The 21,935-nt window shown below is 47.5% G+C and overlaps 11 protein-coding genes across 11 annotated transcripts; 7 read left to right on the forward strand and 4 right to left on the reverse strand.

Annotated features, from left to right (window-relative positions):
* Window positions 1–1,532: 1,532 nt before the first annotated feature.
* Window positions 1,533–2,690, reverse strand: N7484_007804 (glycoside hydrolase family 16 protein; the record flags this gene model as incomplete). The annotated part of the gene is made up of 4 exons (XM_057118191.1): window positions 1,533–1,700; window positions 1,754–2,180; window positions 2,266–2,484; window positions 2,560–2,690. 4 exons carry the CDS (start codon window positions 2,688–2,690, stop codon window positions 1,533–1,535), a joined length of 945 nt encoding a protein of 314 aa, XP_056971226.1.
* Window positions 2,691–3,665: 975 nt separating this feature from the next.
* Window positions 3,666–4,417, reverse strand: N7484_007805 (SGNH/GDSL hydrolase family protein; the record flags this gene model as incomplete). The annotated part of the gene is made up of 3 exons (XM_057118192.1): window positions 3,666–3,855; window positions 3,906–4,094; window positions 4,161–4,417. 3 exons carry the CDS (start codon window positions 4,415–4,417, stop codon window positions 3,666–3,668), a joined length of 636 nt encoding a protein of 211 aa, XP_056971227.1.
* A 782-nt stretch (window positions 4,418–5,199) lies between these two features.
* Window positions 5,200–5,943, forward strand: N7484_007806 (uncharacterized protein; the record flags this gene model as incomplete). The annotated part of the gene is made up of 2 exons (XM_057118193.1): window positions 5,200–5,626; window positions 5,693–5,943. The coding sequence occupies 2 exons, from the start codon at window positions 5,200–5,202 to the stop codon at window positions 5,941–5,943; spliced, it is 678 nt and encodes a 225-aa protein (XP_056971228.1).
* Window positions 5,944–6,373: 430 nt separating this feature from the next.
* On the forward strand, window positions 6,374–7,592 carry N7484_007807 (Gfo/Idh/MocA family oxidoreductase; the record flags this gene model as incomplete). Its single annotated transcript, XM_057118194.1, has 3 exons — window positions 6,374–6,418; window positions 6,475–7,302; window positions 7,356–7,592. The coding sequence occupies 3 exons, from the start codon at window positions 6,374–6,376 to the stop codon at window positions 7,590–7,592; spliced, it is 1,110 nt and encodes a 369-aa protein (XP_056971229.1).
* Window positions 7,593–7,722: 130 nt separating this feature from the next.
* Window positions 7,723–9,612, reverse strand: N7484_007808 (Amino acid transporter transmembrane; the record flags this gene model as incomplete). Its single annotated transcript, XM_057118195.1, has 4 exons — window positions 7,723–7,796; window positions 7,845–9,104; window positions 9,156–9,233; window positions 9,282–9,612. The coding sequence occupies 4 exons, from the start codon at window positions 9,610–9,612 to the stop codon at window positions 7,723–7,725; spliced, it is 1,743 nt and encodes a 580-aa protein (XP_056971230.1).
* Window positions 9,613–10,899: 1,287 nt separating this feature from the next.
* On the forward strand, window positions 10,900–12,540 carry N7484_007809 (glutathione-independent formaldehyde dehydrogenase; the record flags this gene model as incomplete). The annotated part of the gene is made up of 10 exons (XM_057118196.1): window positions 10,900–11,016; window positions 11,073–11,098; window positions 11,157–11,200; window positions 11,249–11,422; window positions 11,472–11,501; window positions 11,554–11,649; window positions 11,708–11,722; window positions 11,781–12,159; window positions 12,214–12,286; window positions 12,337–12,540. The coding sequence occupies 10 exons, from the start codon at window positions 10,900–10,902 to the stop codon at window positions 12,538–12,540; spliced, it is 1,158 nt and encodes a 385-aa protein (XP_056971231.1).
* Window positions 12,541–13,262: 722 nt separating this feature from the next.
* On the forward strand, window positions 13,263–14,486 carry N7484_007810 (sugar phosphate isomerase/epimerase family protein; the record flags this gene model as incomplete). Its single annotated transcript, XM_057118197.1, has 7 exons — window positions 13,263–13,362; window positions 13,431–13,527; window positions 13,588–13,725; window positions 13,781–13,939; window positions 13,994–14,096; window positions 14,148–14,320; window positions 14,369–14,486. 7 exons carry the CDS (start codon window positions 13,263–13,265, stop codon window positions 14,484–14,486), a joined length of 888 nt encoding a protein of 295 aa, XP_056971232.1.
* Window positions 14,487–15,959: 1,473 nt separating this feature from the next.
* N7484_007811 (AA9 family lytic polysaccharide monooxygenase) lies at window positions 15,960–17,306 on the forward strand (the record flags this gene model as incomplete). Its single annotated transcript, XM_057118198.1, has 1 exon — window positions 15,960–17,306. The coding sequence occupies one exon, from the start codon at window positions 15,960–15,962 to the stop codon at window positions 17,304–17,306; it is 1,347 nt and encodes a 448-aa protein (XP_056971233.1).
* An 886-nt stretch (window positions 17,307–18,192) lies between these two features.
* On the forward strand, window positions 18,193–18,606 carry N7484_007812 (uncharacterized protein; the record flags this gene model as incomplete). The annotated part of the gene is made up of 1 exon (XM_057118199.1): window positions 18,193–18,606. The coding sequence occupies one exon, from the start codon at window positions 18,193–18,195 to the stop codon at window positions 18,604–18,606; it is 414 nt and encodes a 137-aa protein (XP_056971234.1).
* Window positions 18,607–19,111: 505 nt separating this feature from the next.
* N7484_007813 (uncharacterized protein) lies at window positions 19,112–19,561 on the forward strand (the record flags this gene model as incomplete). Its single annotated transcript, XM_057118200.1, has 1 exon — window positions 19,112–19,561. One exon carries the CDS (start codon window positions 19,112–19,114, stop codon window positions 19,559–19,561), a length of 450 nt encoding a protein of 149 aa, XP_056971235.1.
* Window positions 19,562–20,111: 550 nt separating this feature from the next.
* On the reverse strand, window positions 20,112–21,701 carry N7484_007814 (uncharacterized protein; the record flags this gene model as incomplete). Its single annotated transcript, XM_057118201.1, has 1 exon — window positions 20,112–21,701. One exon carries the CDS (start codon window positions 21,699–21,701, stop codon window positions 20,112–20,114), a length of 1,590 nt encoding a protein of 529 aa, XP_056971236.1.
* Between the last annotated feature and the right edge of the window lie 234 nt (window positions 21,702–21,935).

The following is a 21,935-nucleotide window of genomic DNA, read 5'->3' on the forward strand; positions in this document are numbered from 1 at the left end:
GTAGTACAAGCCAGTCGCCTGGCCCCTTGGGCGCTTGCAACATAGACTGGAGAAAACTTCGGATCGCCCCCTGCCTTAGTCGGGAGGCAATCATGATTTTATCTGTGATACGTTTCCGATAAAAAGTTGTGAAAAGGGGATTTGAACCTTCGAGTGCGTTTGACTAGGGGACGTACAGATTATCAGGCCGCGGAGACCGAGCGTCATTGTATATGGGCTCTCCATGAGCGTGCGAGACTACGTAACAGGTGTATATTTTTGCCTTACGTTCATCAGCAGAATACTGGACATAGGATTGGAAATTGAATTGTATACTTTCCTTTCTACCTTTCTATAAAAAGAGTGTTGATTCAGGTTTCTTACTGCCCGTCTCGGTACAGCGGGTAGATAAGAGGGTCGGATCTCTGATGGCAAATTTGTTCCCAAAATGCTTCCCTGTAACAGATCCACAGAGGCAGGAATCCAATGATTTCACCAGGATCTAAGCAGTGGATCTAAGAAAACGCCAACAAGATGACGACGCCACAATCAAACATGCGAAGGCCTTCCGAAAAGGGGGAAAGATGTGGAGAAAGTCCTTTGGTGATAGAGATGAGTCGGATCCATGATGATGCTAAAGTCCGCCGAACCCCTTGGACCATCTTTTGTGTCTATGGTTCTATTGCGCCGTGCAACGTTTGCTCAGAAATACGAACATACTTACGCACCGCCAGTAACACACTTGCAGATTATTTCATCTCATCAGCCTCACAGGATCGACCGACATGGCCCTCTTCATGGTGTTTGATTATTATGGCAATTACTTAACATACCCAATCTTCGGATGGGCCCTGGTGGTGGGATCGGTCTTTTTTGGGTACAACCTTTTGTAGTAATTTACAACCCCATTTGGCATCCGTTGAAGAAATTCCCAGCCCCCCCTTTGGCAAGATGTACGGGTCTATGGGGATTTTATTGGAACTTGTATGGTCTTAGAGCGCACAAAATTGATGACGCGCATAAGAGATACGGTCAATTTTTCACAAAGTCACCCAGAAGAAAGACCAGCTAAAGTACAATTCATTCCACCAGGGAACACCATTCGCATCGCCCCAAATCTTCTATCATTTTCAGATCCGGAAACTGTGCGAGAAATCTACAACTCAAAAAAAACTTTGTAAAGGCTGAGAGCTTTTACGTAGGCGCTAGAATCCCTCATCTGGTTGACATACTAACTTCCTCTTAGTGTGAAAAGCGGATATTTCAAGGAGACCACCTTTTCTCCTTCAGGTGCCATAGCATTTATCTTTGCCGAAATCTGAGAGATAAGCTAACTCGGTTGTGTCATGATCAGAGACCCTACAAACAATACATTTTGGTATCAACTTCAACGGACATTAACAACGAGGTTCTGACGGCACATTTTTCACATGCTCCAGGCTCATATTAACGGAGCAACAATATGGTCTTCACAGGCGATCACGTTCAACATTATTTTCAGGCAGTAACATATCATTCCCATGTCATATTCACTCTCCCCATTCGTCCTCTTTTCAACTTCGTTGATACACCTTGAGTGAATTCACTCTCCAATATGACTCCTCGAAGGCTCTCGGATTGTTCCGAACATAATCGACACATGTGGGTGCCTTGGAGGCACACACCCTGCTGCTGGCCCATGTGCCCCCGGCCCAATCACCACAAAAGGTGATGTCGAAAACCTGTGCAGACACAATTAGTGATCAAGTTAGGTAAATCGGGCCGGTCAGCTTACAAGGTGAAGATTGTTGAATTGCGCGTCGATATTACAACCACCGGAGAAACTGGCAACTGGAGTGCCCCATGTCGAAGGGTCAGGTGAGCCAGATTGAACATTCCCTGGTATTTTTGAGCGAGAGAAGTGCCAGACTCGAATAACATCGCTTGTCCACTCTGTCGCATAGACTCCACCACCACCTCCGTTGAAGATACCGCCATATGACTCGGGGTTTGGATCAACAATGCTACACCCACCGCTGCCGCCGAGGCCTGTTGAGTAGATGTAACAAGTATCTCGGCCAAGAATGCCGCTGAACCCAGAATTATTGACTGTGCACCCATCGTGATTTGTGTGTAGGGTGACCAAGTTTGTTGGACCTTCATTCATTCCTTCGATGATGTCAATTTCACCAGCTGTTGGAGGGACGGTGCCGATCATCCAACTGTGTACAATCAGTAATCGTTCTATTGTTTCCTTCGTGCACTACGAGAATGCCTGACGGGGTAGGAGGAGGGGGGGGAACTTACAATGCTGGCCAGGTACCACACACACTCCCAGGCATATGGGCCAGGTCCAAAACAACCAAGCCATGGGTATAATCCTGATGACTTGTCAATCGCACACTTTGGCGACCGGAACCCCATGCAGAGTTTCTAGTGTCGACACCAAAATAGACAGAGCCACCTGATGCGCTTATGAGGCCAGAGGTCTTTGCAGTCGATCTGTCGACGTAGCTCACATAGCCCCTGGTAGGGTCAGCATTCTGGATGATGATATTAGTGCTCATTACTATGAACGATATTAGATTCGAGGTGACGTACTGTGAAAAATCAAACTTGTCGAAGAACTTTTCATCATTACCATAATCATCTTTCAAAGTGTATGAAGCAGTGCATATTTGCTGAAACAAAAGCAGCCACAGGGTCGGCAGAAGGTGGCGAGGAGATAGCATTGTCTCGAATTTGCGACGAGACGTCGACTTCAACATAGACAGGTATATCGAGTTCAAAGACAGTTTCTGTTTCTGTTTCGGTCCCCGAAGGCTCCTCAACACTTTCAGTTGTTGGTTTGGACATAAGGAACTTCTGAGATGCAGAGTAGTTTGAGTAATCTTTCTTCAGGCAGCATGAAGATATAAGAAAGAAAGATGGAGGGAAGGGCTGCGAGGTTGTTTAGATAGGCACTGTCGGCCATGGATTGGGAAGGCCGATGCTGCAACCTGGGGCGGACATTCAGAACTGGATGAAACCTTGTTCGCCGATGCTGAATTCACTACGATCGGGCTCAATGTGGACCCGTGGCATCCTCATGAAACCCAGTGACTCATTTGATCCTTTTTGTTACTTCCATTCAATAACTCTAACCTTTGAAAGTGCACTTTATCACGCGGCACAAAAAAGAAGCGGAAAATTGAGGTAATATTGAATCTGCGATCACGGAGTTTAATTTCTCGTACCTTTTCCATTGTAAGTTGAATTCTTGTTTTTCACACATGATAAATATAAGCTTCGTCCACATACGCAGCGAAACTGGCATGTGACATATTGTGAGTTCCCGATAGCCAATATCGCGTATCTCAATACGAGCCAAAATACTGTCAGAGTCAACGCGCAGTCGATCCAACTAGCAATGGCTAATTGGGCTCCAGATACACTTCATAATAAGGTTTTGCAGAGCGATTATCACATCCAAGACACTCCAGATCCTTGGTCGCGGGTAATTATCGCATCAGCACCCGTTACGCACACGAAACACGCCGAACATGTGAAGCCTGCTGTCCATTTTAGCAAACCGGGACATGTCAAAACTTTTGCCAACAATATGCTTGACTTCGTGAGATATTGTAATAGACTGTTTCATGAATCATCTATCTAAGAGTACGCTATGTAAATCCTCAGTTCTAGCGCTGCGTGTGTATAGAGTCATGTCATTCATCTCGGTTCTGTGCTTGGCCATCAATTTCCGCCTTTAGTATGCCTGCTAGGTGCTCTCCGATGAGTTGCCCCATCAAATCATATCCTTTCGCAGTAAGATGCAATCCATCATCAAATATTTCCTTAACGAAGTCTTCCGTCGAGCTGTGGTATGGAATCTTGCTACAGAGGTCAAAGGCATAGCTACAAACGTTAGCCTGGTCCTTTCGAATGATCCTGAGCTTGAGCCTTACTATCGTTCCACCTCATGATTGAGGATGAGCGTATTCAAAGCCAAGCGTCTCAAATCCAGATTCCTGATACGGGCTTGGCACTCGGGGATAGTCAATGAAAGAACCTTAGCACCTGACTGGAGGACAACGTCCCAAGAATCTTGGAGACCAGCGTAAATCTTCTCAGATTCCAATCCGTACCCGAGGTCACTAATTTACTCACATCCACACTGATGAGCAAAAGGACGTTGGATGGATGTAATAGGGAAAACTCACTTTGTGCCCCCCAGAAAGATCACCCAGTCGTAATGATTGTTGTCGCATTTCATTTGTATCCGGGAAAGAAATGCTCCTGGGGGACACACTAAATCGCCAGGCTGCCCAGCCACAGTGGTAAGGACTTCAAGGTCTGGAAACTCTTTTTCAAGGTGTGCCTTAAGCTTGATGGCATATGGATGATACTCTAAGCCGTAGGAATAGAAACCAGCCGTAAGCGAGTTACCAAAGCAGAGAATAGATAGTTGCTGAGACATTTTGGCTATATGTCTCCAGGCGATAGCAATGTGTTAGTCCCAGGAAGATGAGAAAGGCGGGAAAAATGAGTCCTTTGTTAGTGTGTTGGCGCGTACAGGCAGCAAGCATGCCCAAATAGGAATAGCGGAGATTGCCCGATCAGCCTCTTGTCGCTTTTTACTGCCTGAATATTCAGGCAACAATATGCGAGGGACCTTAGGCTCCGCGCCACCAAATTCACGCTGTACTCTTGATGCTTGGATATTTTGAAGCACATTATGTGAAAACTGACTCGAGCCTCAAGTGATTGAAGGTATATCTATCGACATCAACTAGCAATCGCCCGATTTAAGACTTCCGAGGGTCTTTTTTCTCTACAAATTAACAGGTCTTGCAATGGAATTTGATTTGGTATGCAGCACAATATGTGTGGATTAAGAGTCGTCAAGCCACAGATTTATTCATGAAAGTCAGGTACTCAATGATAGAATAAAGGTGTGGGATGAAATGTGAACCTCGGAAGAATATCCTTTTGTAGCTTCTGACTCAGATCCATATCAAAGACGAAGGTCAAATGACACGTCGTATCGGAATTCCGTAATAATAAGATTCCCAACATGCCATATCTACAGATATAGATACCGAGGTAGCTCATATTGGACGCCTGGTTGGAAACCAAAAAGCCACGATAGTCGGCATCCTGATTAGGCTTAGGTTCGGATGCTTATAAAAGCTACTCAATTCCCCGTAAGCATTGACTCAATTTCATTTCTACATTTCTCAGCCTGCTTGTAATTCCAACATGGGGTCCCAGACAGCCCAATCCCAGGGTTTCAAAATTCTTCCCGCCACTGCAGAAGATTTTGTGACCTTGGCAGAAGTGGAATCTATCAGCAATGAAACCGCCACGAATACCCCGATGGAAGCAAACATCTCCCGTATCATGTTTGGACCGCCCAATGCTGAAAATCACAAATTCCGGGCTAAAGGTCTTGTCGACAGCCTGAGCAAGGACTCTACCATGAGGAACTATAAAGCCGTGGTGGAGGAAGACGGCAAAGAGAAGATTGTCGCCTGGGCCTCATGGAACTTCTACCCTGAGGTACAGCCTATCAAGGATTGGGTCGATCTCGACTGGCCAGCGACTGCTAATAAAGAGGCATGCAACGATCTCATAGGCCGCATGACAGCCATCAGACAGCAATATATGTCTGGAAGAAGATTTGCCTGTTAGTAATTTTGTTGACCCAAGCCCGGGGTCCCGAATTAAAGAGATATATCTGACATCGAGATAGTTCTACAAGTGCTTGCCACTCTTCCCGATTTCCGGCTTAGAGGAATTGGCTCGAGCCTTGTCCGACATGGCCTTGCAGAAGCGGAGGCATTGGGCTTGAGTGATCTTTGGCTGACGGCCTCCGCGGACGGTCATGATCTCTACACGAAATATGGGTTCCAGGACCTTGAATCTGTTTTCACGCATGAGGATATTGCAAAGTATGGAGGATCGGGTGACCCAAAGATCATGGCCATGGGACGATTGGGCTAGATCCCACCTGGGGTCTAGCATTGGAATCTTGTAATTAGTGGCTTCAGGGCCTCGGGACGTGCATCTTTGCATGATTTGTGTTACTGATTAGTTTGCATTGCTTCGCATTAAACTCCACAGCTTTTTTATTGCCTTTTCACTGGACAAGCAGAGAGAGCACCAAATCCTGGCCAACTTTTGATCTTGTATTTGCCTCAAATGGTCTTCATGCATTGACATTGAAATTGTGTTTCCAATCGCCATGAATATTGCAGGGATGAGGTCACCTCGGCTAGCTGCCAAGGTGGGATGTGGAGAATGCCCCTCCTTCCAATGGAGGCGCGTATGAGATCACCCTACGACTTTGACTCAATCCCAAACGACAAGATCCGACCGGTAAAATATTCTTGCTTTTAAGCGTATATCCCAAATTACCCTTGAACAGATCAAAATGTCACAGTCTCGGCCATTGGGAGTAGGGATTATTGGTGCGGGGGTAGGCCAATCATTGCTGATGGCACAAGCTAGTAGCAATAGCTAACTTACACCTAGGAAGTCTTCCAAGTATGCCATGGCCCCTGCTTGCTACTGCTATCACACCTCTTCAAGCTCCAGTCAATCTGTGACGTGTCAGCCAAAACAGTCGAGCACTGTGCAACCAAGTTCTCCGTTCCCCATCAAACAACCACGCCTCAAGATGTCATCGACAACCCTAACGTCGAGATCGTCTTCATACTCACGTCAGACGAGAGCCATGCTCCCCTGGCATGCGCAAGTCTAAAAGCGGGCAAAAACGTCTTCATCGAGAAACCAGTGTCTCTCTCGTTGCATTCCGTGCAATCAATCATTGACGCGGAAAAGAACGCAGGAGGCGCCCGCATTTTCGTTGGATATATGCGTCGTTACGCCCCCAGCTTCCTCGAAGCATTCAAACGAGAAATATCTTCGATCCCTAAGATTATGTACGCGCGCGTCCGCGACTTCAGTGGTCCGAACTTCAATTTCGTCAGCCAAAGTGGTACATTCTCAGTCAAGCACAATGACTACCCACCCAACGCCGCGGAAGAGCGCAACACACGACTTGAGGCGCTCTTCGCGGAGGCATTCCCCGATCAGGAAATCACGGATGAGAAGCGAAAATTCTGTCGCTTCCTTGGTAGCCTTGGCTCGCACGATATTTCTCTCATGCGTGAGGTTCTCGGGTTCCCGGAGCAGGTCAATGGCGTTACTGCCAATGATCCATTCTACAGCGCTATCATGACATTCCGGAATTCGGATGGGTCAACCTTCTCCACGACTTATGAGAGTGGTATCGATGAGGTTCCGGTTTTTGATGCGCACATCGCGGTGTACGGCGCTAAGAAGAGAGTCACTCTCAAGGTAGGGAACCATGTCCTGCTTTATATTATTTTACTGTACTGACGATACCACAGTTTGATAGCCCATATGTCAAGGGTCTTCCTATCTATGTGGAGGTTGATGAGGTGAATGAACAAGGGGAAATCCAACACCGAAAGATGCTCTCCTCTTATGAGGATGCTTATACTGCCGAGCTCCAGGAGCTGTATGAGGTCTTTGCTAACGGGAAGTCGATCAAGTCGACTCTGTCAGATGCTAAGCAGGATCTTGAAATTTTCGACATGTTCTACAAGAGCTGGGCTTCCAACTAGTCTGGGAATAACTTTGTCTTATGAACATTTTTGCGTATATACAGCAAATAATAAATCATTTGTTCAGGTCTCCAGATACATCTAGGTCAGATGGTCGTACTATCAACATAATCACCGTGAAATGAATCGCTCATGCATTGAGATTAAGTGGTGAAACACAGGAGAACGAGTTCAGTTGCGGAATTTCGAAGGCGTCGATCATTCCTGGGTTACATTAGCTTCAGGCATTAACACCGGGCTTCAAGTACCTACCAATAACGGCTGCCCACATGCCCAGACCACACATGGCCAAGGAGGCCAAGAAATAAACCACATGCCAAATGTTTATGCAGACTTGGAACCAGCCGCCCGCAAAGAACCCACGAACCCACCGCTGAGTAGCTGTTCCAGATCTCGAAACCTGTCCGGTCACTGGGTCAAAGCCCTCTCCCTCCTCCACTCGAGTAGCATTCCTCTGGATATCGAAGCCCAGTGCAAACAACGGAGGTAGAGTATAGCTCAAGTTGAGAAGCATAGAGGCAGAAATGACACTGACAAATCCAAAGTAATCGGGAACAGCCGCGCCAATGATAAAGGCGATGATCCACCACAATGGAACGAGAATCGCGTAGATAATTTTACCACGTCGACTTTCCATGGGAGGGACCTTGAATATGTCGACGAGGATGTTGTTGTAAACAACCTTGATGCCAATATTGCCGTAAAGTCCACCCGCGATCAGAGCGGCAATTAGCGTCACCATATTTCCCAGTGTCTGCCATCCATAGATACTGACACCTTGGTAGCTGGGATTAAAGCTGTATTGACCCTGCAGGTAGTAGACCACACACCCGTAAGTGAGATAGACACTATAAATGAAGAATTGAGCACTCCACATGGCTTTGATAAAATCTTGGGGTCTTCTCATTTCCGCCATGAATTCGACAAATAGCTGTGCGCCGGCATAGGCCAGCACGCCAGAAAGCATACCATTCACGGATCCAACGAGGCCATTCCCAGGGGGAATGTTGTTGTAATGGATAATTGGCGGGTAGACACCATTCACAGGCGTGATGGTTGTCGCATCGGTATCACTACCCGCGGACCCAAGAGTAGATATTTGATAATTCGGTGGCGAATTGGCCATAACACCCATCGTCATGAAGATAACAAAGATATTCAACCACACGGCCAGATTAGCGATCCACCCGTATGCCTTCAAGGTACGAATCTGCGTGATGAAGAATCCGGCAACGGCGAACAGGACTGGACAAACAGCGTAGCACAATCTGAACTTTGAGACCTGAGAGATATTTTCGCCGTACTGAATTGTGACTTGACCGGTGATTAGGAGTAGACCGATCCCTTGTAGAATATTCGTCAAGTGCCGACCGCCATTACCAAATGTTCTGAAGCCAAGATCGCCATAGTTCTTCACGGGGAACTCATAGCTGTCGACGCCGAGGTAGACACGCCAGATGAGGTATCCTGAATACCCGACCATCGCTCCGAATACGGTGTAAAATGCGACACCTGGGCTTTATTAGCATGATTCCACTCAGCCATCACATTTGGAGGTCTTACCAGGTCCCCATCCCAGTGTGCCCATCGCAAAGCCTGATCCATACGGCCCCAAAATATCCGTGGTGATCAAGTAGAAGCCTATCGAGTTAGCACATAAGCCGACCGGAATTTTAAGCTGGTACTAACAAGCGCCCCATGAAGCCGACCGAAACGCTCTACTGGCATTCGTCCACTCCTCATCAGTAATCTCAAGTCTCCTGGCCCGGTTTGTGAAATCCTCCTCAGTCAGCGCAGTAGTAACATCCTGGTTTGACGAATCGCTTCCACTCGACTTCCCAAACCACTGTCGCACATTAAGAACAGGTGGATCCAGTAGTTCCTGCTCGGCTCTCGTCTTCTGCGCATAGTAGGTGTACTCTTCAAAAGACACACCCGAGTCGTAAGGCTCGCGGGCTTGTGGTTTGATCAACGTGCTGGAAGTTGGAGGGTAAACCTTTTCGTCCATTTGTTTCTCCATGATGATTCCAATCTCAAACACCCCTTGCGCGGAAAATGGACAGGAAACTTTCGAATTTCTCGAGGGGCACCGGAATTACATGCGGGGAAGCTAAGCATCTCGGCTTAGGCTAGTCCGTGCACACGGGGACAAGCATTCACTATGGCGCCTCCACTTGTTGCTTGAAGTAGATAAGATCGACGTGGTATCTGTGAGAATGACTCCCCGGTCGGCTAATTTGATAAGCTTCACGGTTGTTACTGGTCGCAGATACTTTGACATGTCTCTTGAGTCCAATTTTATCGGCGATAGTAATCCAGTTTGGAGGTGTTCAGAGCCGAATAATACGTTTGCGCAGCTGTATCGGTTTAATTCGGATATCTCGGGTCAGCACCGGAGTGCTCAGATAGGGCGGAGAAGGGGTCTAAGCGAATGCCAGTAGCCCCTTATCTCTGTCCTCTAAGTGTTGCATGATCGGAGTTCGGAAAGCGGCATGAAATTTGTCCGTGGCCTCCGACATGGTTGATTGGTGCATATTCGCACTGCAGTGATAACAGGCCTGCTGCTCAGCGATGTACGAGATCTTGGGATGCACATTAGGTAGGAACTCCAGAAAACTTCATTCTGAAGGACTTGGGGAAGCGTTTCCTCGGGCAGTGAATGAACGGCAGAGTCTGTAGGTCCAGGATCTACTTCCAAATAGTGAAACAGCAACTGGCCAGATGGGAGTTTCAGTCCCCGTCGCGGTCACTCAATTGCTCTCACAACATCAGGATGCGGTGAGGCGAAGGTGCCTTCCATATGTTAGAGTTGATAAGTTCTCCGAAAAGGTGGAAATGGATACTATCGCATTTTGTCACGTAATTTGGGTAATATCCGCCTGGTACGAAGGGGGCAACGCGATAGAGCGATTAAATGGAAGATGCAGACTTCCGAGGGAATAATCTATACTTTGTGATATTTTAATACCCCACCAGACTTACCAGTCATTCAATAAGTAGTATATTTCGCCGAACGGTGATGCTGCTTATTAAGTATCGGAACGGGAAATTTAGCCCGCGTCGATCGATGCGGGGAAGGTATAGCTTCCCCTCACATCACCTAGCCGTTGCTATCAGTCAAAGTCCAATTGAGCTGCAGCATTGATTCATCGGTCATGCCTTCCCCAATTAAGACGCGTGAAACTTGGCTCGTGGATGGGGAAAATTTGACGCGCCGAGACCATGAGTTTGCGGCACAGTCTACAAATTCCCTCGATTTCTCACTTGATCCTCTCGTTTTTATTTTTTCTTGTTCAAATCGTTCAACATGACTACCACCACTATGAAAGCGCTCAACTACCTGGGTCCTTACAAGGTCCAGGTTGAAGATGTTGAGAAGCCAAAGCTAGAGCATCCTGATGATATCATTGTCAAGGTCACCACAGTACGACTCCAATGCTTTTTCCAGACTGCGTGAGATGATTGACTGACCTATTCCAGGCCGCCATCTGTGGCTCAGACCTTCAGTATGTGAAGCACAATCTTTCTTGCTAAAATCTGCCAAAGTCGCTCACAGTGAAACAGCATGTATGAAGGTCGAACAGCTGCAGAGCCTGGCATTACCTTTGGTAAGGCCCAAGTCTTGCAGACTCACGCACAATGTCTAACGAAAATAGGGCACGAGAATATGGGCATTGTGGAAGAACTTGGCGAAGGTGTGACATTATTGAAGAAGGGCGACCGCGTGGTCATGCCATTCAACGTCGCCGATGGCCGGTGTCGCAACTGTGAAGAAGGGAAAACTGCATTCTGCACCGGCGTGAATCCAGGATTTGCTGGCGGTGCTTATGGTAGGATCATATGCACCATCTGTTCCCGTCCTTGGCTAATAGTCAACAGGTTACGTCGCAATGGGTCCTTACCGCGGAGGTATGTTTACGAACTGCGTCTCGAGCCTCAAACAATCTAACAATCTCCCAAGGCCAAGCACAGTATATCCGAGTCCCTTATGCCGACTTCAATGCTCTCGTGCTGCCTCCTGGAAAGGAACACGAAGCAGACTTTGTTCTCCTTGCTGGTGAGTTGCTATAATTTCCTCCAAAAGTAAGGCATTTACTGACCAATTTATGCTGCAGACATCTTCCCAACCGGTACACTTCTTCTTTCTCCTCCCGCAAACTGAATCATATTTCTAATAAACGACGCCAGGCTGGCACGGTGTCGAAATCTCTGGCTTTCAATCGGGAGAAAGCATCGCGGTCTTTGGTGCAGGCCCTGTCGGCCTTATGGCAGGCTACTCCGCAGTTTTACGTGGCGCGTCGAACATCTATGTGGTTGACCGTGTTCCTGAGCGACTTGAGGCTGCCAGAAAGATAGGCTGCATTCCGATTGATTTTACAAAGGGGGATGCTGTGGACCAGATCATTCAGCACAACGGCGATATGGTGGATCGATCAGTCGATGCCGTGGGATACCAAGCTGTTGACTCCAGTGGCTCTTCCGAAAGAGCGAACATCGTTCTTGAGAACATGATTCGTGTGACTCGAGCTTGTGGTGGATTGGGTATTCCGGGACTTTATGTGCCGAGGTAGGCTTCGAATATACACAGTACGGTCGGAGAAACTGACAAGTGTTCTACTAGTGATCCTGGTGCAACTGACGCTGCAACTGCCAACGGAATGATCAGTCTTAGCTTTGGAAAACTTTTTGAAAAGGTAAAGTATCGAGTCGTTAAGCTTTATGAATTCGGACTAACTTCCTGTAGGGTCTATCACTTAGCACTGGACAGTGCAATGTCAAGGCATACAACCGATACTTGCGAGACATGATCATTGCTGGCAAGGCCAAACCCAGCTTTGTGATTTCGCATGAGATTGGGCTTGCCGATGCAGAGACTGCTTATGATAAATTCGATAAAAGGGAGGATGGATACACGAAGGTTATTATCCACCCGAACGGGGGGTTCTAGGTCACTAGGAGCTATTTTGTAAATAATGCAGATATTATATACTCTGAAATTTCATGTCATTGACAAGCAATTCATCTACGTCCAATTGTGAAAGACTAAGCAGAGAATGAAGACTTGCACATTAGTCATTGGGATATCAATGCAAGACATCAGCGCTATGATTACAGCATGAATAGACGGATCTGAGGCGAAAACATGGGATTCAAGCGATAGGGATCCTGGTGCAAAATGTCGGAATGAATGTATGAATCATGAGATAACCAAGAAGAAAGCGGTGCAAACGATTGGCAGAGAGGACCTCATATGCGGGTATCTATGCAATAGTAACAGTTGTTAGAGAATTCCAGTCGAAATTCTTTGTCTCTCTCCAACTCTCATGCAGAGCAATTGCGGGGTTGGATTGATGAGGGCAAGTGGGATGTCGGGCATGTCTCCGGCACAGACACGATCTCTTAAGGCAATGTTCGCCGCGAGTGGGGTGTCTTTACAGGGGTAAACTCTCCGCTGTGGGGGACCGGCCAATAACAACGCTCATATGGAATAACGTCACACGCTTCCCATGGCGGGGAACATTTCCTGTTTGAGAGTGCGATCTTAGAATATGTGCAATTGTAGATCAATTTGGAGATTTGGGAGATAAATAATTTGGCATGGTCAAAGTTCATTCTTGCAACTGATTTTCGACTTCTTCATCATTCTCGCATATTCATTCTTCAGTCACCATGAGAATCGACCGTTTTCGCACAGTTTGGGGCATTGAGCCTGGAACCAATTTGGACAATTGGGCCAAGTGGTTTCCAGAGCTTAAGGCGCTAGGATACAGTAAAGGCTCCAGCTACTGAGGCCATTTTTCTTTGCTGAATTGTTGCTAATTGTTCTGCGTTTGACAGACGGCGTCGAAGTCAACATCCATGCACTAGATCCGAAGCGGGATACCCCACGACTACGACAGATTTGCGATGACCTAGATTTTGATATCAGCGTCCTGTCAGTACATACAGTCATGAAGCTTTAGTGATCAGGATTAATGTAATGATGCTGTGACAGGGGCCACTCGTCTTGGGTCGATTACTTAGGTCCTCGTCCAGTCGGCCTAAAAGCACGCGATCACTTGAAAAACTATCGAGATGTGCTCCTGCTGGCTGCGACGCTTCGGCCAGTCTCCTTCAATTTCCAATCCGGAGAGTGAGTCCCTAATCAACGGGTTAATATCGGTGGTCACCACTGACATGGGATTCAGAGATGCCTGGGACATTGAAGAGTCCATTAAATTTTACCGCGGTACACTTGAAGTCGACGATGAACTTGGTGTGTCTGGTCGAGTCTATCATGAGACTCATCGTAATCGGTCAATGTTCACTCCATATGCAGCTCAGCAGATCTTGAAAGCGGTACCACAGTATGAACCCGGCTCTTAGTTCGATGCAATTGAATCTGACTTTTCTTCCGCAAGGCTACGCATCACTGCTGATTTCTCACACTGGATGGTGTGCCTAGAGCGCCTGCTAGATATTGGCGAAGGTGACCGCGTGATGATGGACTCTATTATCCCGCATGTGAGTGTCTCCACTTCGATGAACTATGGAGGGGATTAACGTGAGATGTAGGTTTACCATATTCATTCCAGAATTGGAACAACCCAAGCTTCTCAATGCCCTGAGCCAATGAATCCCGTGTTCGAGGAAGAGCGACTTTGCTTTGAGAGGCTGTGGATGAAAGTTCTCCAGTGTCGGATTAAAGAGAATCCAGATTCGAAGATCATTTTTGTGCCGGAATACGGGTAAGTTGGGTATAACGGACCTTTGAGGATTCAGCTGAAATATTCTAGCCCCTTCCCATATCACCCCATTGGTAGCGCAAAGTCCCACGGCCAGGTTGCGGATGAAGAAGGTAAACGGTTACACGTCGCATTCACGCAGTTTGCAGCAAGCCTCACAGAGGTATAATCTGCCGTGTTAGAACGTGTTGATGACAGATGAGAATTTTACAAAAATCAAGAATATATCAAAGTAAACAGAAGCATATTTGATTCGATGCTGGTCAGGAAGAATTCTTTTACATTTTCAGCATATGCGTCCTCGTCACGAGTCACGGAACTGTAACAACTTTTTGCCGATGTCTCATATGGGTTCTAAATGTTCATTGCCTATTTTTTGAAGCAGGAAACTGTCGTGTGAATGTTCCCGGCAGCCAGCGCTCGGAGATGACTTCGAAGGATGACAATTGAAACCTACCGTATACTAAGCCACGATCGCATTTTGATGCACTACCATATCTCAGGTCCGACAGCCATGATGTCATGTGAGTTGGAGTATGGAGTGTCCAGGTCATTAATGTGAGTGTGTTTCTGGTCCACTAGTCGGATATTGAAATGGCGGGTTTTGCGGTTGCGGAAAAGGCTTCAGCTATGATTGCTGGAGATGCGAAGGATAGGGGAACATACTTGAGAGTCTTTGCTCGAGAAACTTTCGCAGCAGAATTTCGTTTTGATTTTACAAAAAAAAAACTCCCAACAAATCATCTATCTCCATTGAGCATAGAATTAGGTACGAACCCGTTTCTTGTCACCCGGGCCGGGAAGCTTTCTTGGCACTGGAAGCTCCATCCGTCAGCTAATTGGCACGTCGTGCCAAGGTTCAAAGATGATTCATCTAACGTCAAAGATTCAGATTTGTTAGCGCTAGATCTAAGGGTAGTTGCGGGTTGGACGTGATCCAAATGCTTCAGATTAAATGAAACGAGGATGGGCGCCAAGCCCCAGGTGGATACTGGATCGTGGAGTTCTGATCTATGACCTCGCTTAGCCGTTAGCGCGTTTCATTCCGTCGGCAGTTGGGACGAACTACAAGTAACCGCCTAGACTGCTTATTATCGATCATGTATTCTTTCTTTGGCGTGTCTCTCAATCGGAGTTTGGTTTTCGGTTGGGAGAACCCCCGTATATGGAAACAACAACACACAATATGCTGTAGGGCCATATGATCTACACCGTAATTTGCATCATTTTACGCCAAGCTGGATGAAGACTGCCATGAATCATTCCCGATGGGTCACTTCTATGGTGAAACAGGCTATGCAGCCACCTTGTTGAGGCGGCATAATGACTGCAAAATGTGAAGCATCTCCGATTGATTCAACAGATTCAACAAGAGATGGAGCATCACGAACTCCCTTGACAATTTAACCTCCCATAATTGAAACATCTGCCCCTTCGCTTACTTGAAGCCATATGCGATCACTATATCACGCTTTCGGCTCATTCGGAACGACGAGATAAACCATCAACATAAATAAGATGTTCTTCCCTTCACCTGATCAACAGAAAGCAGAGCTTCTTCATTTCCCTTCTTTTCTATTGAGCTTCATTGATTGGAGTTTCTTCCGTTCATTCCCATTTCTATTCACACTCTTTGGCTGAAATGTCTCTCTCAAAGACTTCAGCTCTTTTCCTAGCCTCCGCTGCGCTGGTCGCAGGCCATGGCTATGTTACCAGCATTGACGTTGATGGCACTACGTACGGTGGTTACCTCGTTGACACCTACTACTATGAGTCCGACCCGCCAGAGCTCATCGCTTGGTCCACCAACGCCACAGACGACGGCTACGTCGCTCCCACCGCATATGATACCTCGAACATCGTTTGCCACAAAGGTTCCGCTCCCGGTGCGCTCTCCGCTCCCATCGCCCCCGGCGGCTCTGTCACCTTGACCTGGAACACTTGGCCCGATGATCACCACGGCCCTGTGATCACCTACCTTGCCAACTGCAACGGCTCTTGTACCGATGTGGACAAGGTCGACCTGGCTTTCTTCAAGATCGACGCCGGTGGTATGATCAACGATACCGTGATCCCTGGTACCTGGGCCTCAGATGAGCTTATCGCCGATAGCTACAGCCGTACTCTCACCATCCCCACGGATATCGCACCTGGCGAGTACGTTCTTCGCCACGAGATCATTGCTCTTCACGGTGCCGAGGATCTAAATGGTGCCCAGAACTACCCCCAGTGCATTAACCTCAACGTTACCGGTAGTGGTACCGCGACACCGAGTGGAACCCTTGGTGAGGATCTGTACAAGAACACCGATCCTGGTATCTATGTCGATATCTGGGCCACTCTCAGCACCTATGTAATCCCGGGCCCTATTCTCTATACCGCTGGAAGTGCCACTACCGCTACTGCCGCTGCCGCTTCTTCTACGACTACAACGGAAGCAGCCGCTGTCGAAACGACATCTGCCAGTTCCAGCGTCAGCACCAGCGCCATCACTGAGGCGGAGACGATCCATGCAACTTCCTCTGTTCCCGAGGCTACAACCTCGGTCGCTCAAGCTGCTTCCACTGGTACTTCTTCCAGCAATGGCAATGGCAACGCCAATGATAATGGAAACGGAAATGGTAATGGTGGCATGGGTGGATCCGGTAGTGGCCCATCTGGTGGAAATAAAAGCACGCCTTCTGAGAAATCCTCACCTTCGGTTTCCATCGCTTCTTCCTCTCCTTCCACCACCACCACCACCTCGAGCTCCGGCAGCGAAACCTCCGGTGTCCTTAGTGGCTCCTGCACTGAAGAAGGTTACTGGTACTGTGATGCTGGCTCCGCCTTCCAGCGCTGTGTGGACGGAGAGTGGGATGCCTCTCAGAGCGTCGCCTCCGGGACTGAGTGCACGGCCGGTATCTCGGAAACTTTGACTATCACTGCTTCTTCTCGGAAGCGGAGCATGGATCACGTTCGTCGAATCCACGCACGCGCTCAGCATGTTTAGACGCTGTGTACTTTGATCGGAGCGCTTCACTGTGTTTCTGATCTGGTTTCGGTTGTCCATTCTTTAGATTTGTGTCTTGCTAGACTTTGGTACTACTCTGCTGTGTTGTTATGTCTTGCTACTTTGCAATAATGTCTATGTATAAATAGAAAATACTTGAATTGATTGATTGATGATGCTATAAGATTAACTTGTCTAATGCTCTCCTTTGCGTTGTTTTCCGTCTAGCCATAGCTATATCAATGGGCAGTCCGGCGACATCGATTCCGCGTTGCAATGCCCTTGGTATAGTGAGAGAACTCTAATGTGAAAAAGGCTAGGTTATCTCTCTCATCATCAATACCAAATAAATTATCAGGGTATAAATAGACATAAAATGGTATCACACGTTATAGACGGTCTGAGTCAAATTCTTAGACCCATTTCAACTGGACTACGAGATACATACAACATGATGTCGTCCTTCTTTCCTTGTTTCAATATTTTCTTAGGAAATGGGGAATTGGCCAATAGGCGAGTGAGCATGATTTGCTTCCGCGGCACCCGACATGTCACACTGAGAACTGAAAGACAAAATAGACCTTGACGAGAATAAAGCCCATGGTTCAAGGATATCAGATGTCTGAGATTTCTCCGATCTCAGGTGAGCAGATCAGTGACTGACATTCTATCGGAATGATATGTACCCACCGGGAAAGTATGCCTATGCAAACTCAAAGTATAAAAGACATTCTCTTTACTCAGTCGACATCCGAAATTCCCAAAAAATCCAAGATCCAAGATCGTTCTGTCAAGCTTACAGGCAAACATCCACAATTTGAAGTAAGTTCTTGCGACACCCTCGACTGTCGAGTGCGACGAATCATCTAAGCCTTGAATAGTCACCATGAAGGGCTCCTATGTAGGCACTTTGCTATTGGCCTTCCTTGGCACCACATTAGCCAAAGAGAGAGCCTCCTGTGCAGACACCAGGGTCTGTATGCCAGTCACTCATGACATGTTGCCTATGCAGGACATGACTTCACCATTTGGTCAGTGTCTCGTGACATGCGTGGAAGACGAGAAAGTGTGTTGTAGCCAGAGTTGTGCTCCGCCCCTCGCCTGCCGGACCAACTTTGCCAACTGCCATCTCAAATGTCGCGACCATGAAATTCCTCCTCGCTTCCAGTGTCTGGACAATTGTATTATGATCGTGAACAACTGCAAGGCTGAGGCAGTTATCGAGCCTCAGGTTTTGGAGCATAACGAGCATTGCAACAAGGACTTTCATTCTTGCCAACGCACTTGTCGACACGTATAGGCAGGCGAAAAAAGATTGGCTAGTGATTTACGACGCTCCGGTCGGGTACGACCGGATCTTGATGCTTTGTGGTTTGATTGGTGTCGTTAGCTATAAATATTGACTTCCATTTTTAGTCTGTGTGACCGCATCTCCTGTGCTCCATAATACTGGTGTAACTAGCTTCAGTAATAACCCAATCAAACAAGACTTTGTTCTCTCAAGATCGATCCCGCAGATCTTGTACCACGTTACGCGTCGATATAATAACAGGGTCCATGTCCATGTCGACCAAAAGCCCTCTTGATCCTGTTCTGAACGCTCATCCATGACCTTGCTGTCAGACATTAAATAAGGCAGCCACTATACTGAAATGGTCTCAGAGATGATATCTTGTTTCTTCAGATGAGACCCTTCAACTTAAAAGCCGTTGATGACCCACTTTTTCTTCCCTCGGTCATAACCAAATAAAACTCCTTCAATTTCTTGAGAGCATTACTATCAAATCTTTGCACTTCCTACAAATATGAAGTTCATTCTCGCATTATGCTGCCTGGTGGCTTCCGCACTCGCTGCCTCAGCCGACAACGCCAAGCCCCAATATCCCGACAACACCATGCCCCAATATCCCGACAACACCATGCCCCAATATCCCGACAACGCCATTCCCCAATATTCCAATGGGGAACAAGTGACTCTTCACTTTGCCAATGAGCTCGGCTCCCAGCCCAATCCAGTTAGCGTAGACTTCCCGCTTGACCGTGTCCCCCGTGATGTCATGGATGTCATGGAGGGTGGATCGGACCAATATGTATCGGCAATTCAAGTGACTGATCAGTCTAGCGCAACATCGACTTTCAGCTGTGATGTCCGCGTTATGGGAAGGTTTTTCGGTACATTTACACCAACGATGACGTATAAGTCTATCGGCCAAAGCGTTCGGTTGAGTAGGGTGTCAGTGCAGTGCCGACCCTAATCGAAAGATAGGGAGGCAGCTTGTGGATACCTGGAATCACTTACATTAGTTGCCAATACTGATATGGGTATTATCAGTGACTTCTGACATGTTCTTACTCTCACGGCTTGGGTTTCAAATGGTACTTGCATTGAGCTATGTTATGCCTGCCTCGGTATAGGTTTTTGGCCATTATAGTTGGATTTTTCCTATACCTTACTGTGAATACAGAGGCTTCAATCTCTAAAACTTGCTCTGAAATTTGAGCTTTCTAGTTGAACAAGGTTCGCCCGAAGTGTCATTTAAGGACGCTTTCTTCTTTCAATAGCATCACATACACTGTAAACAACCACTGGTTGCAATACCATACGCTTTTGGTACCTACCTAGCCTTGTTACTTGTTTCCCACTAGAAGCTTTGATAGAATGTCATTTCTGTTCCTGTATCTTCCCTTATTTTTCCTTCTAGTCAGATAATCACATGGTCAGGCACCATATCTTGCCCGTGTACAGAAGATCTCATATCCATCTTCAAAATGCCATCTCTGGCTTCTGCATCTGCAAGTCTTTCATCACGGCAACCCTGCGCGCCTATCTCTCTGAACACGAAACCCGGAGATACCGTCGTTCGCAAGTTGCCCCACGAGCCCATATTCCCAGTCAAGGTATCCCTGCATATCCTTTCGCGCATTACTTGTCCCCTCGTATGGCCGCTTATAAACATCAATCGGCTCAGACAGCCATCGTGATTCAGTCTCAAGGGGATGACCAGCTTCCACCCAGCCCTTTGTCCCTCCCGCCAGGTAAACGACTTTTTGGGGCGTGGGGAATTCCGTAGCCTCAAAATTAGCGGCAGCAACGAGACCATCAGATGAGGTTAAAACGATGAGTCCACCGGTATTGATACTGCTCAGATCGCGAACAAGCTCGGCTCCAGAAGCAAACCATGCACCGGGTATATGGCCTTTGCGGTATTCCGGACTGCGGGCGAGATCAACCACAGTCGCCCCGTGGAGACTTCGAAGGTCATCGATGGAAATAGCGCCAGGCTTTGATGGGGTCCAGGAGGGGATCAGGGGTATCTGAATTTTCTTGGGGATGGTGACTTGGTCATCAAGAACGTGAACGTCCCATCCCATTTGTAGCAGCCAGCTAGCTGCCATGCGCGCTCGCACCCCGTCAGTATCGTATAGAACAATACGCGCTCCTCGAACACCGATCCATTCATCAGCTGCCTGCACCAATTGACCGCCGGGAGCATTGGAGAAGCCTTCGAGATGACCAAGGGCATATTCTTCTGGGTCTCTCACGTCCAAAAAGTAGGTTGTCTTTTCCCAAAATGCGTGACCACGAAAGCTTTTGAATATATTCTCATCAATGATGGAGACATCAAGGTGCGCAGCCCAGTAATCCGCACATTGGCGCGCTTTTTCCAATGAGCCAGGTGAAGGCTGTGGGATCCGTGTTGTTTTTCCAGTCTCCAGCTTCAACCCCTCCAAAGTCCAACCAATAGTCCCATTCCGGAGGGCAACAACCCGATTTGGAATCCCAGAATTGATCAACGACTGGGCGCCAAGAATGCTCCGTGTGCGACCGGCACAATTAACGATAACAGTAGTCGTTGGGGACGGCACGGCCTCAAAGATTCGGTAAACTAGTTCTCCTCCAGGGCAGCTTCTGCCCTGCGGAATACTCATGGTCTGATACTCTTCAAATCGTCGCGCGTCCAAAATAGCCACATCACGATCTCTCTCTAGTAAATCCTTGACATCGCGCGCAGGTAACGAAGGCGTGTGATTGATAGATTCGACAAGTTCACCGAATGCCTTGGACGGCACATTCACATCGCGATACACTTCGCCGACCCTTTTATATGCGGAGAGTCCACCCTCTAGGATGCTAACATCGGAGTATCCCAGCGCTTTCATCCGGGCGACGGCCCGGTAGACATAAAGCTCGCCATCGTCATACGCAATAATAGGGGCTGATAACCGGGGAACCAAACCATGCAACTTCATCTCAATCTCTGACACGGGCACGTTTATGGCGAAGAGAGGGTGAGACTCGGCATATGGTCCTTCTTCGCGGACGTCGATGAGGGCAATTTCTTCGCCATTTCTCCAACAATCGCGTACTGTGTTTGCGCTTACTTTTTTCACCATCGTTGTTTGGGGCGCTTCACGTTGAGCTTAGGTGATTCCTAGGCAAACTTTATGATAGGAATGAGACATTTCAACCAATGTTAACGATTATCAACTCGGGTATTTTCTGGAGTTGCTCGGATGTTTTCTAGTGGGGAAATTGACCCCAAATTTCAATTGTCCACAATTCAGGAATTGCTATCATTTACGGGCTTTCAAAAGACCTCCGATATTGTTTAGAAATGATTGTACCTA

This window comes from Penicillium longicatenatum (genome assembly GCF_028827895.1).
Source record: "Penicillium longicatenatum strain IBT 33135 chromosome Unknown contig_4_segment0_segment0, whole genome shotgun sequence".
NCBI classification, from domain to species: domain Eukaryota; kingdom Fungi; phylum Ascomycota; class Eurotiomycetes; order Eurotiales; family Aspergillaceae; genus Penicillium; species Penicillium longicatenatum.